At 43.6% G+C, this 13,686-nt stretch overlaps 1 protein-coding gene across 10 annotated transcripts in view; it reads right to left on the minus strand.

Annotated features, from left to right (window-relative positions):
• Lrrc8b (leucine rich repeat containing 8 VRAC subunit B) overlaps positions 1–13,686 on the minus strand; it is a 66,002-nt gene continuing 52,316 nt past the window's right edge. For 8 of the 10 annotated variants that reach the window (XM_076937850.1, XM_034508790.2, XM_076937849.1 and 5 more), the window contains 2 exons: positions 9,662–11,823; positions 1–4,335 (listed from right to left, as the gene is read on the minus strand). In XM_076937850.1, the coding sequence (XP_076793965.1) occupies positions 4,063–4,335; positions 9,662–11,800 (2,412 nt within the window). In that variant the 5' untranslated portion in view covers positions 11,801–11,823 and the 3' untranslated portion in view covers positions 1–4,062. Of the gene's footprint in view, positions 4,336–4,818; positions 4,883–9,661; positions 11,824–13,686 lie in introns of all 10 variants that reach the window. The other 2 variants (XM_076937852.1, XM_076937851.1) reach the window with 2 other exon arrangements.

Genomic DNA, 13,686 nt, shown 5'->3' on the forward strand with positions numbered 1-13,686 from the left:
TTCATCTCATTTGCCATTTATTATAAAAATGTAATCTTTTTACACAAAAAGATACTTTAAAAACAGCAAAGTTTACCCAAATCTACCGAATGTAGGGATTTGAATTCAGGGGCCAAAAACATGGAACATAATCATACATTTTCTAGAAATTCATTCCAGATACACATTTCCGAGTATATGGTAAAAGATAAGAGCAAATGCCAGCCTCCACTGGGAGCTAACCAAATAAAGCTTCTCCATCCAAGACTGGCCCATCATTTTACTTAGAATGAAACTTAGAGTTTTAAGTCTTACTGTACAGTGTTAATATAAAGAAAGACAAACACACAACAGATATGAGTGCAGACACATCCATTTTAACCCTATACCCTTTTGTATTTAAAAAAAAAATTGCACCATGTCAGTTAGAAATAATGAACATGCAGAAGGCATTTTTAATTGTTCTTCTCAGCTACGATGTATTTTGTGATAAATTCAAAACTTAAATATGAAATTAAGTTCAACCAGAAGCCATCCCAACTCAGTACTCTGACTCATATAATCTGTTAATACTTCAGTGTTGATGAAATTGTTCATAGTTTCTTTAAAAAAAACAAAAGGTTTGGAGAATGCAGTTTATGAAGTCCATTGCAAAAGGTACATAGCAGACACTTGTCACTGGATATAGAAGCCATGGACAAGAGACAGGAAGGGAACTGTTCTGCAGCCTCCCGATTTAGCACAATACACAGGTACACATAAGACACTATTACACAGGACATTCTGCAGCAGCTGCTTGTTTACATTGTCAAAATATATATATATATACACACATATATACATATATATGTATATATGTGTATATATACATATATATATATTTCATTCACGATGCAAAATAAGTCTTTCTTCCTTTAATTAGTCTCTTTTATTTTTCATATTCTAATATGTAGTTAATGAGAACAGAGACCAGAAGCTAGATTCTTATAAACAGGAATGATCAAGCTCAGGTGGCACTGCCAATGCTATGGCTGTGCTATGCTGTACAGTGTCCATCAGATCCAGTGAGGTGGGCGAGGGCAGGAACACAGTGTGCAGATGGACCAGTGCTGTGTGACTACAAAGATGGAAGGGTTTACTGAAAGTGTAAGGAAATAGTGTCAAGTCCACAGAGTAAGTGTTGGCTATTTTAATGAACCCATCAATATTATGCAGTTTTAATTAAATATGATATCAGAATTATGAAATACAAGCAGAACCATCTCATGATCAAAGAATAATGTTATGTGCATAAACCACTTTAGCACACAAATTAGAGCTTGCCATTATCACTGAGAGCCCAATGATTTCATTTACCCTGATTCAATCTGTTTATCAGTAACAGAGAAATATGGTAATACACAGAAGGTTAGAATGAAAATTCAGTGTCAATATGCTGCAGAAATCCACCCTGATGTAGATAATGGGAAAAGTCTACCTTTGTGGAAACATGGTACCTTCTCAAACTAGAGTTGATTTTATGGAAATTGAATACTTGATTAAAAGTAATGAATTTAAAAAATTGCTATTCTTAGGCTAACCTATAACTCTTGCAATTTTTGGAAAAAATATATTGGAAGCTGAAATTTGCAAAACTGAGGCATGTGCATCTCTCTCTGTATTTGTGTGTGTATGCAAATGAACCCATGTTATTGTAGTATAGGCCAAAATTTTGTTTTTGATCCTTTACACTTAGTTTTTGGGAAATATATTCTTATCATGAGACTTTAATCTTATGATAATTTGGAAGATTTCATTTTCTTCAGTTAAATGACTACCAACACTTAGGTTACCAAAGCCAATGCTAACACAGATCTCCATCTGTCAGGTAGTAAGTGTGCTGTCCATTGTCTTATTGTTAGATTTAAAAGCTACCTCAACAATGATGTATCAGTGTTAAATACAAAAGACACTTTAAAATGTATCAAGAGCAATATGGTTTCCACCAGTAACAACAGCCTTGTGTGTTGAAAGAGACTCATACCTTAAGATTGATCCTTCCAGGGAACTGCTTCCAGGAGGTAGACCAGTTAGCCAATGATGCATACACTGGAAAACAAGGCACGGGGAATTTCTGCTTTATCAGGGGAGGCTTAAAAAGTCTGAACTGCTTAGGATGGGATTTTTTTTTTCTTTTAGTTGATATGAAGCACGGTTGATAGTATTGAAACCTCGCTTACATTTGTGTTTAAAACTTCAGACAATGACAGTCAACTTTGGAATTGGTCCATGTGATGATCTTACTGGAAAATGTCAACTATCAACTCACATTATTAAAATAGTAAAAATAAGAAAAGCCTGGATAAGCCAGGGTCTGCCCATGAGGCCCCAGTGAGAACCAGTTATGCCTGGGTCCCTGAGAACTTACACATTCTAACCAAGGCAAGCTTTGCTAAGATGTCTCTTTTAGTCTATCCATAGTGTGTTAGGCAGCTTAGGGCCTTCGGTATATTCTTTGTAACTAACTCCACTCAGGTTTCCTCCATGTAATCCTCTTCTCTAAATGTCAGGCATATATGGCAGCTAAGAAGAGAGATATTTTCATCTTTCTAGAACAATCAGGAGAGAATAACATGCCACAGCTCTGTGTTTAGGAGACTCTTTAGAAGTGTTGTCCAGTTTTTTTGTAGATGCAGTTAGTGGATTATTTGACAGCTATGTCCAAAAAGAGGTGGGTTCATAATGCCTAGACCCATGAGAGAAAAACACGCTACAATGTCCACTTCCCCAGTGTGAGCCAGTCCATTTTATTTATTCAGCAATATGCATGATAACAAAGGGCAAACACAAAGCTCTCTGTCAAGGGGAGCATGATGTGTCCCAGGGGTCACAAGGCAGGCTATGAGATGGATGTCAGTTTACTGGGCTCAGTTAGGTTCTGAATAGACAGCTTCCATCATAATCATATCGAGAGATCATGCAGATGGGGGAAAAACCTACATCTTATTTAATGCTTACTAAATTTCCAATCAATTTTCCAATCTAGATCTTGCCCTCTCCCCTTGGTCCCAGTTTTTAAGTAATCAAGGGGTTGTACTCGTACTCTTGGACAACAGCAAGGAGAGGTAGGTGATTCAGCAGCCCTCCTGTCCTCTCATGAGGAAACCCACAAAGACATTTGGGAGCAAAACACAAGGCTTTTGTCATCCAAATTGGTTGCAGTAATTAGGTGCAAGAGTACAGAAGTGTTTGGAGCAGAATGCATACAAACAGGAGGATCATAGTCAGCCCAAACCAAGAATCATTAAAATTCTTACAGAGATACACATGTTCACTGCTTACAAAACCGTGTTCTCGCAGATATAGCATCTGAGATCATACAGTAGAAAATATTTTATATTTCATATAAAAATTCTTAACATATTTAAAAAAGGCTTTGATGATAGACAAGAAGACATTTTGAGAATGCATTAATTTTTAGGATGCTCAGCAGATCACATGTCCTGGAATCCCTGGCTCCTGTTCTAGGCAAATGCCAAATGTCAGCGCTATCCCAGGACTATAAGAGAAACCCAGATGAAGACTCCAGCAAAAAGAGAAAAGAGCAGAGAAAAAGAGCCAAGGTGGAATTCTGCCCAGTGTGATACACACTGCTTAAAAAAACAAAACAATATAAATCTAAGCCAGTGGTGAGCATACATCAAGGAGATTTATACTGATGAGTCTTTACAGAGTTAAATATCAGATTACAAGGTCATATGAAAACATGTATGCACATAAGTAATGAGTTGAGGGGGTGGGGAAATGGAGTCCTGAAGATAAGACTTGAAAGGTAAGGTTTCCATGATGGCATGCCTCTCAATCCACCTTCAATGTATACTTTTTAACATCTCAATAATTTAAACAACGGTTTTTCACAAAACTCCGGTGTTGATATCTTTTTACTGCTTGATTCAGACACTGGGTTATTTGGTAAGATTTTTGGTTATGGTGTTTCATAATCATAAACAAGACCATCTCTCATCTTTATAACTTAGGAAAGTTCATTCTTCTTTCCTGGGGCCTTGCTTTAGAACCGCTTTCGCCTCGAGTCTGATCGTTAGGTTAACATTTGTCTAAGCAAGTCTGCAAACGTTCTGTCACAGGAAGTGGAAGAGAATTGAGCAGACTGTCCTCCACAATCAGACAGCTCCGTTTCAGGGACTGACACCCTTCCAGCTCCACAGGCAGTGTCTCCAGGTAGTTACCAATGAGTTCCAGGTGGGTGAGGTTTGACAGCTCCCCCACCAGAGGGGACAAATCTGTTAGGCTATTCCTTCCCAAGAGTAAACACTGAAGCTTCTTGCACTGGAACAGCCCATCTGGTAGCATCTCGATCTACAAGGAGAAAGGAAGTAGGTGAAACCAGTTTTGACTGGCTCTGGTAGCACATTCAAATACTCACAATCCTGTTCCTTTTCTTCAAAAACATGGCTGCAGCTCCACATTGCTTGTAAATTTAATGGAGCCATGACCAATGCTTCTGTGAACATCCACACTCTTCTGAGTGAGGGCGGACAAACAATTTGGTTGCTAACACTCCTAATGTGATTCTTAAAGTGAAAGCACTTATAGATTAAAGAAAACAAGCCAATAACCAAAAGAATCATAATTACTGAGTCCTGGATTCAAAATAAATTACTCCCCAGAGTCTTCATAAAGAACTTATAATCAATGAGCAATGCTTAGAGCCCCTGAGGGCAGGCAAGGCTACATCCTAAGCTGCTTTTATTTAGAGAATGAAACTCAAAAAATTATTTTCAGTAATCAACAGAAGCAGAGATGAAGAAGAGAAAGGTACTATGTACATGTACACCTCACCTCCACACACTTCTGAGCGTCTGTCTTCCTGATCCCTCACATCCATGACAGGATTCATGTAGCACTGTGAGGCAATGTCAAATATGGTAACTCACCTGCAAACTAGGTCAACTTGACGGCAGCTCTCCCTGAATGCTCCCCTACATGGTGAACATCTATGTGTGCAGTGGAATGGGCTCACCATTCAGAGACCTCCAAGGATGATGCTGAGCACATCCCATCCCATCAACTCACTGCTCCAGCCTTGGGATGGACCACAAAGCTCATCTATACAAGTTTGTGACAATGAGGGACTACTGTTAGCCCTTTGGCTCAGAAAGTAGTGTTGTTGTGTATGGATGAGGGGCACTAAGGGATCCTACAGGATCTGGCATCCTCTGATGGCCAGATGCAAAACCGTGGAGCCAGCTCTGAGGGAGAGAGTTCTCCTCAAAAGGATGCTTTTCGCGTAAATTCAAAATCTCAAAAACTGCATTTAAAATGCCCATTCCATTCAAAGCTCCCCTCTTCTACATGTTCCCTTCCCCCCTCAGCCCTGCTTACTGTTGAAGACACATGTGAAGTTCACATCACTATGCCTAACATCCATATTGGTCATCAATACACACTGAGATAAGACACAAGCAAGGAAAACCTGCATGCTAACTGCATTTCTTTTTAGGCACAGCTATAACTGTGTGCATTCAGTATTGAAAGAGGCAGGTGGAGTAGAAAGGCACAGACTATCTGCTTTGAAAGCTATTCCTGCCAGAGCTCCTTGTAGCTCAGAGCTGGGTCCTGCTTAGACACGCTCAGCCAGGATGGGGAGACATGTTAACAATGGGGAAGGCTTGATTCCCTGGCACTCCGAGAACATGTACCGAATGGCTTCAGTGGGTGCCAGCTGCCCAGGCATGGGGGATAAAGTGCTGAGTACCACGTGGGTCTCTCAGCTTTTTGTCTGAGGCAGCCTGCATGAAGACAGCCTCTGATTGGGGGGGGGGGGGCAGTTCTGGCTGTGGGGCTGTACACTGTAATGTTTAACAGCTTTCCTTGTCTCTAGCTGCCGACAACACTCTTCTCCCTGGTTTTAACAACTGCAGATTACCTTCAGCCAATGTCTGTTGAGGGGGCAGAATCACCTCCAGTCTGGAGAAGCGCTTCACACCAAGGATGCATGTGTCCCCAGTGGCAAGGAGAGTGCACCAGTACCCACAGCATCTGGGAATCTCAGTCCCCTTCTTCCTGCCACTCCCTGTGGCCCCAAATGTGTAAGGACTTATTTCTCCCCTGAGCGACAAGCCTGAACCACTCTGCCTGTGCCGCTAGATTCCCAGTCTTCTCCCACAGCTCTGAATTTGTGGTGTGTGTGACTGCTGAAGGCCCTCAAGAGAGGAGAGGGATGGCAATAGGAAGTGCACAGTGTCAGAGATGGGACAATGCCAGAGGCTACCAGGCCCTCTGATTCTGCACCTGGGTCACCGAGGTGTCATCTAAGGAACTCAGTCAAGGTCAGTGCCCAGCTGAGGTTCGAGGCCCTGACTTACCTATTCTAACTGGAAGTCCCTAAGTTAAGGAGCTCTGTTGGGAAGTCAAGCCTTCTCTCCATTTAAGTGATTCTATCCTGCGCTAAGATATTTACATTTAAAAAAATAGTTTACCTTGAAGTTCATAGCACCAAACACACTTGGCTTGGAACAGTATGTTTTATAAACATGATTCATGGTCTGGGATTCCTCCAGGTGTTAGAGTGTTCATCTAGCATGCTTGAAGCTCTGGGTTCAATCTCTAGGTGTGTGTAAACTGTTGTGTGGTGGTGCCTGCCTACCTGCCTGCAATCCTAGCACTGCACAGAGGCAGGAAGATCAAGAGTTTGAGGTCACCCTTGATGGTGTAAATTTGGAGTACTTGAGATCCTATTTTCAAAAGAAGTTCTATAAGACCATATGTAACATATGTCTAATATGTTACCTATGTATGATGCAGGCCTCTTCCACACCTGCATCATACATGACCTCTGTATTTTTACATTAGTCATTAAAGTATGTTCTGTGGAATACTCGATCTTCCCACAAGTTCCTAAGGAAAAAAAAATCCATGTGGCAAAGCAAGTCTCCTCTTGGAGAAGCAAAGTGTGTATTCACATGTTAAAGGAACTGAGGAATCCTGGGATGAAAACTGATTCAAAAAGACACACTGGCTATTTTCCATGCAAAACCCTCTTACCCTCTTGTGCAGGGGTCCTGGGGGCTCTGCCATGAACATTTGTCCCCTGGAGGACTCTCCTGGCTTGGGGACTCTACTCATGGTGGAAAGCAGATCAGTTGAGAAACAGACAATATCCTATTCTTGGGTCCCCAGGACTCCTGCATCTAGAGAACAGTGTTTAAGAAGTGAGAATCTGATGTTTACACTTCAACTTGAGACTGACACTGTTGCAGAGAAATGACAACACAGAACCTCTCCTGTGGGAGGCAAGGACTACAGTAGTTTCTAGAATGGTGTCCAGGCCCAGCACAGTCGTATGAGTGCTGTTAGCATTGTACAGCTGTGCTTGTTCTCGGCTCTGGTCCGTTCCCTGCCTTTCTTTCTTCTTCATTATTTCCCAGTTTGGTTTTGCAGACTTTGTTTTCCAGTGATGCTATGTGCTGCTTATTGTCCTCTTAGTAAGTAGTATCTTACTCATATTACAGGACACATTTATGCACCCATTGTGAATGTCTACTTTATAATTTTCATGAATATTTCAGTTTCCCATGCAGAACCATGAGAATTTTAAGATTAGATGGTACTTTGATATTGGCACCTCCACCTGAAACGTGAGCCCCACCTTTCCTTAATGATCCCACTGAGTGGCTGAAAACCAGTCTGGATGGGTCCCGCCCCAAGTCCGAGCCTTCTTCATGTCAAATGCACATTCAGTTTCCTGGGGATGGTATGGCCAGATGAGAAGGCTTACTTGACTGTTCTATTCACTAAGATTTGTTCAAATATTTGAACACGAGTACTGAAGAATATTCTCCCTGTCTCCCCCTGCCCAACTCCCCAATGCCAGGACAAACTAGTTTCTTTTTAAACAACAATTTTTTTTAAAGTTACTCATTCTTTCACAATTCCTAGCATACCCTCTGCTCTTTGATGAAAATCTCTCCCGTTATCTTCATCTCCTACCTCTTCTCCCTCCCTCTGAATTGCCATCGATATATCATCTGTCTACCTACTTGTCTGTCTGTATATCTATCTATCTATCTATCTATCTATCTATCTATCTATCTATCTATCTATCTATCTCTATCTATTGTGCATCTATCTCTCTACCATCTATCATCTATCACCTATCATCTATTTACCTATCTCTCATCTATCTACTTATCTCTCATCTATCTATCTATCTATCTATCTATCTATCTATCTATCTATCTATCTATCTATCTTCTGTCTGCCTGTCTACTGTGTGTTTTTATGGGAGTGGGTGCATGTGAGCCATACTAGTATCATCTTTCTCTTCTTCCCCTATGAAGGTCCTGGGACTCACACTCAGGTTGCCAGGTATGGTGGAAAGCACCCTTCCTGGCTGAGCTGTCCTAACACCTTTCTTTTGTCACCCACTGCCTTTGATTAGAGTTTACTGTGTGCACAGACATGGGGATATAGTGGGGGACCAAGGGGAACCGCTTCCCTGAAGTGTCATCCTTGATGGTCACCCCCTCACTTTGCTCTTTATTCTGTACCCTGAGAGAAGTGTTCCTCACCCATTTACAGGTGTCATGTTCTCCCTGGGGTGCTTAGCGATAGGCCTGCTCAGGTTTCAGAGATGAGGCACACAAGGCTATACCATTCTACTTTGGCCTATTAGAAAGCTAAGACTTTCCTATGCTGTAATGTATCCTCCTTTGTATGTGATAACACTTTCAGACATGGCCAAGAAGTCCAGAAACTTGGCATCAAAAGCATTAGTGGTCTTAGTTTGCCTAATCATGCCCTACAAAGCATAATGGCTGTTCAGTACCCATGGTTCTAATTTATAAAAAAAAAAAAAATGGTGTGTGTGTGTGTGTGTGTGTGCATATCAGCAGAGGGCTGTCATGCAATGTGTATTTAACACGCTTTTCAGGTAACTCATGTATGCCACTAGTCCTTATTGCTGCTACTGTAATCGTAACCCTCAAGCTCTGAGGGATTTCCCACTTATCATAGGCTGGGTACACTTCTTGTATGTCTGAGTCTCTGTGTTCTAAAAGGGCAACATGAGCCCCCTTCTTTAACTGCTTATGTTTAAATGTGGATGCTGGAATAAGACTCAGGAAGCCCATAGCTTCAAATTATGGAACCAGGCCTTTCATTTTGAATTGCCTTTTTAAGATTCACATGCAGACTGCAAGTATTTTTTTTTCTTGCTTTGTAAAAAAAAAGAATTTGTGCATAGCTCATAGCACCACCAGTTTAAAAAGTTATTTTTGGTGAAATTAAAAATGTACCCAAAGTTTTCTAATTTATCAAATTTTCTAAAATTTGGTAATTTTCTACTTACCTAAAGCTTTCTAAATACTCAAAATCTTCCCAAACAAAAGTCAGCTCTACCAGCGCTAATAAATGAGTTTCAATACTTTAGCAGTGATATTCGTGCAGGAAATGGGAGAAGAGAATCAACAGAACACTCACTGAGACGCTGTTTGTGCACAGACACCTGTGAGATGAGAATCTGATGCTCAGGGCTTTGGTAACTTATCACGATCACAGGGGACGAGGCTCAGCTGGAAGAATGCTTAGCACGGACGCCTGTCCACCAATTTCCCTGTGTTACACACCTCAAGCTCAGTGTAACCTCATAGTGGCTGACGAAAGGAAGGACAGATTTACTCACGTTATTGTTGGTCACAGCAAAGTACTGCAGGTTGGTCAGGTACTGGATTTCCTCCGGAATGAAGGTCAGATGGTTATAGCTTAGATCCAGGTAGTGTAGTTTGGTGCATAGAAAAAGCTGCAAGGGCAGACTCTCAATATTGTTGTGACCCAGGAAGAGCTGCTCCAGGTTGGACAGCGCTCCGATCTGCGCGGGGATGTAGGCGATGTTATTGTGCCAGAGCTTCAGGCAGGAGAGGCTCGGGAGGTGCTGGAAGCTGATGATCTCCTCGACTGTCTTGAGGTTGTTCTCCTTCAGGTCCAGCTCATGCAGGTTGTTCAGGCTGAAAATGGAGTGGGGGATCCGCTCCAGGTCACAGCTGAGGAGCTCCAGGCTTTTCAGATTGACCATCTTCTTCAGGTTGTTCAGGACAACCAGCTTGCTTCCCTCATTGTCAAGGGACAGCTTTTGCAGGGAGGGCAGCAGGTCTGTCACCACCTGAGGGATCCGGGACAGGCTGCTCTTCAAGTAGAGGGTCCTCAGGTTCTTCAAGTCCTGGAAGCCCTCCAGGTGCATAGAGCTTAGCTGCTCCGGGAGAACGCAGCCCGACAGGTACAGTTCCTTGAGGTTCTTCAGGTGGAACACCCAGCGTGGGATCTTCCCCATCTCGGTAAATTTCAGGCGGAGGATTCTTAAGTTCTCCTCTAGAAAGGCCAGGGCTGGATGGTCGACCACCAGGGATGAATGGTACACATGGAGCTCCCTGAGGTTGGTGAGCTGAGAGACGGCAGCTGGCAGCTTGACCTCAGGGATGAGCTCCAGGCTCAGCACTTCCATCTCTGTCAACTCAAAGACGTTGTCTGGAAGACCGTTGAGCATGAAGAGGTGCAGCTCAATCTTGTCCTGGGAGTTTTTCACAAGCTTGCTTTTCAGTCTCTCCACGGTCCACTCGTTGTTGAGGTTGATCTGCTTCAGTTTGTTCTCGCTGACCTCCGACAGGAAGATGGAGAAGCGCTTGGAGTACAGGGGATCGTACTGGTCGGCCAGATGGAGGATGAAGGCAAAGTCGTTCTTGACGTCAGGGATATCGCTGTAATTGCTTTTCTCTCTGAGGGCCTCGAAGGAGTACTGCTTCAGGGAACTCCTCAGCATCCACCACAAGCTGTAGGTCGACGTGAGACCATAAAGCATCACCAGAATGACATAAAATGAAGCCAGGACCTTAAAGATTTCTGCCAAGGAGTAGACACACTGGTAGCGCTTATAGCCTGTAAATGCCTGCACATCGATTGAACAGTCGATTTCAAGAGTTATGTAGCTGAGAAAGTACGGGACATAGGTTATAATAAAGACAAACAGGATGACTTTGACAATTATCTGTTTCAGGTACACTCGGTAGATGATGTCCCTCTGCTCCACGTGCAGGCGAAACCTCTTCACTTTTTCAAAGATGGCTTTGGCTTGTTCACCCTCCTTCTTGTCCAGGACACTAGAAGTTGGGCTTTCTATGCCAGGTGACTCCAAGCCTGGCTGTGGGTAGGGCAATGACTGCTTGTTGGTGTCAGTGTCAGCAGAGCCCCCTGAGGTGGAGAGCAAGGTCTTGGACTTGGAGAGTTTCAGGGGCCTCACTGACTGTTCGGCCACTGTTTCTGACAGGGCTCGCGTGGTCCATGGAGAATCAAAGCACTTGTGGAGGATGGACACAAAGTGCTCCAGCCTGGAGCTGGTGCTGGGGTAGTGAAGCCAGAAGTTGCTGCAGGCTGCGAAGATGAGGGTGTGCAGAAGCACCAGATAGGGGAAGAACTTGGCGAACCAGTGGAGCTGTTTCTCATAGCAGACGGCGTCAATGTAGGAGTACTGCTGCCGGTGCAGGTCGTTCTGGATGCGGAGCGGCAGCGGGAACAGCAGGCCTGAGTTAGAAGACGCGTTCTCGCTGGCTTTCAGGAGGTCCAAAGGCACAGCGCACTGATTGTCGAATTCCACCTTGCAGGGAAGACAGCACAGGACCCTGCTCTGGGTGAGCTGCAGGGCTCCAGCCAGCACAGCCACCAACAGCATGATGAGGGTGATGTAATACCAGAAGACGTCCCACCATGGCTTCAGTATGTGGTAGGATGACTGGGCATCCGCTAAGCATTTTAACTCCGTTAGTGTAATCATGACTCCCTTGTAGAGAGGAGAAACTGGAAGAGGAAAAAGAGGAGAGGTTGCTGAAATCATTCATCGCGCCATTGGTGATTGTATTTAGACATGGGGCCTCGTGTAGCTCAGCCTGGCTTCAGACTCACTGTGAGGCTGATGCTTCCCCTGGAGCTCCCATCTTCCTGTCTCCACCTTCCAGTTGCCGGGATCACACTGTATGCCCCACCAGAAGGGGCCAAGAGTGCATGCATTTAAAGACAATGCTCCTGGCACACACTTTTTCTACCTACTTAGCAAGATCTCAGCAGATGGGAAAAATCCACGGACTGATGCCGGGGCTCGTAAGGCTTCTGGTTTTATCTCTAACCTAAATCACACTGAACTATAAAACCCCTTATTTTGGGGACCATATGTATAAAGGGCTTTGGGGGCAGATCTGAGGCAGCTCTTCAGTTAACCTTCTGTTCCTCCCTCTGAGCTGTGCTTACACTATGTGTCTGTCTGCCCGGAAGAAGCCCCTTTCTAGACAGAGCCTGTGTCTGGAGTGTTGTTTACCATCTAAGTGTTGTTTTGACCCCCTGCAAAGGAGCCGCTGTCTGCAAGCTCTGCTTCATAGAAGTATCCCTCAGGTTTGGAAGACTCCACCCGGTCCTCATAAGGCCAATGGCCACTGAATATAGAATTCCCCTTCTCTCCAGGCCTTCACTCTGTAACTTAAGTACTTGACTGTGAAACCCCAGGGCAGAAACAACAGCAACAGTTTAAATAAAGCTGAACAGAAGCTCTGAAGAGAGCAAGGGGGCTGCTTCGTGTTTAACAGGACAGCACAGAGGTGAAGGGACACACAATGTGTGCCCTCTGTTGATTATTCTTACCTTTGAAAACAAGGTGTATTTTATTTTTTCACACTGAAAAGAACTCAGACCTTTTAAAACAAATGAACTCATCAATAACGTTTTCTGTGACCCCCTTCTAGTGTGTTCATGACACTTGGGGGTCTAAAGAGAATTTCCTGTTTATCCCACGTAACCATTAGGGACTAGGATGACAGGCAAGGTTACGTGGTTGAGGTGAGCCTGCAAGATTATGTGATTGCGGTGAGGCTGAGCCAGAGTGAGAAGAATAAGGGTCAGATCCCTACAGCATCGAGTCCTCAAGAACACCAACTCAGCATTGCTTACGTCATTTGTGTTTAGATACACTGATTACTAAGCCCCAGATCACCTATAAGACAGCAGAGTGTTACTTACAAAGGACTGTTTGGATCTTGTGTGGCATTTGGCTGGATGACAGCAAGAAAATCACAGTAACTGGCAGGGCACATCTACCCTGTGTCCAAGGGCTTTTTCTTGCCTTCCTGAGTGGTAAGTCATCACCTTTCCAGGGCCTCAATCACTCTCTAGGTACCATTTCACTGGGAGCATCCTGGAGAAACCTTTTGGTTCTCCTGGAGAGACTGGTACCCAACTTTGAGTCCAAGGAGTGCTGCAAACTAAGTCCCTGGAGTCTGTTACAGAGGCTGTTACAGGTCAACATCCTTGACATCCTTGTCATGTCCTGCCCATCTGACCACATATTCTTGCCAGCTTTTCCACTTCTTAAGACACCCCTCGATTCCTTATTTTACATCCCAGAATGGACCTCTCTGGAAATAGTATCTTACACATTCAACTTCCTCTGCTTGTCTATAAAATTCGACAGTGCTTTCCTCTTGCTTAGTAGGACTGATCCCTAACTCTTCTCATCCTGTCTTCCTCTCACTGCAGCTAATCTTGCTCTCCATCCTGGTCCCGAGAGAATTACACCATGCTAACAGAATGTTCTATTGGTTATTTGGTCACAAAATACTGTGAACTCAATAGAGAGGAATCATAAAAAAAAATTACTGGGTGAAATAACATATA

The sequence above is a fragment of the Arvicanthis niloticus genome, chromosome 7 (genome assembly GCF_011762505.2).
Source record: "Arvicanthis niloticus isolate mArvNil1 chromosome 7, mArvNil1.pat.X, whole genome shotgun sequence".
NCBI classification, from domain to species: domain Eukaryota; kingdom Metazoa; phylum Chordata; class Mammalia; order Rodentia; family Muridae; genus Arvicanthis; species Arvicanthis niloticus.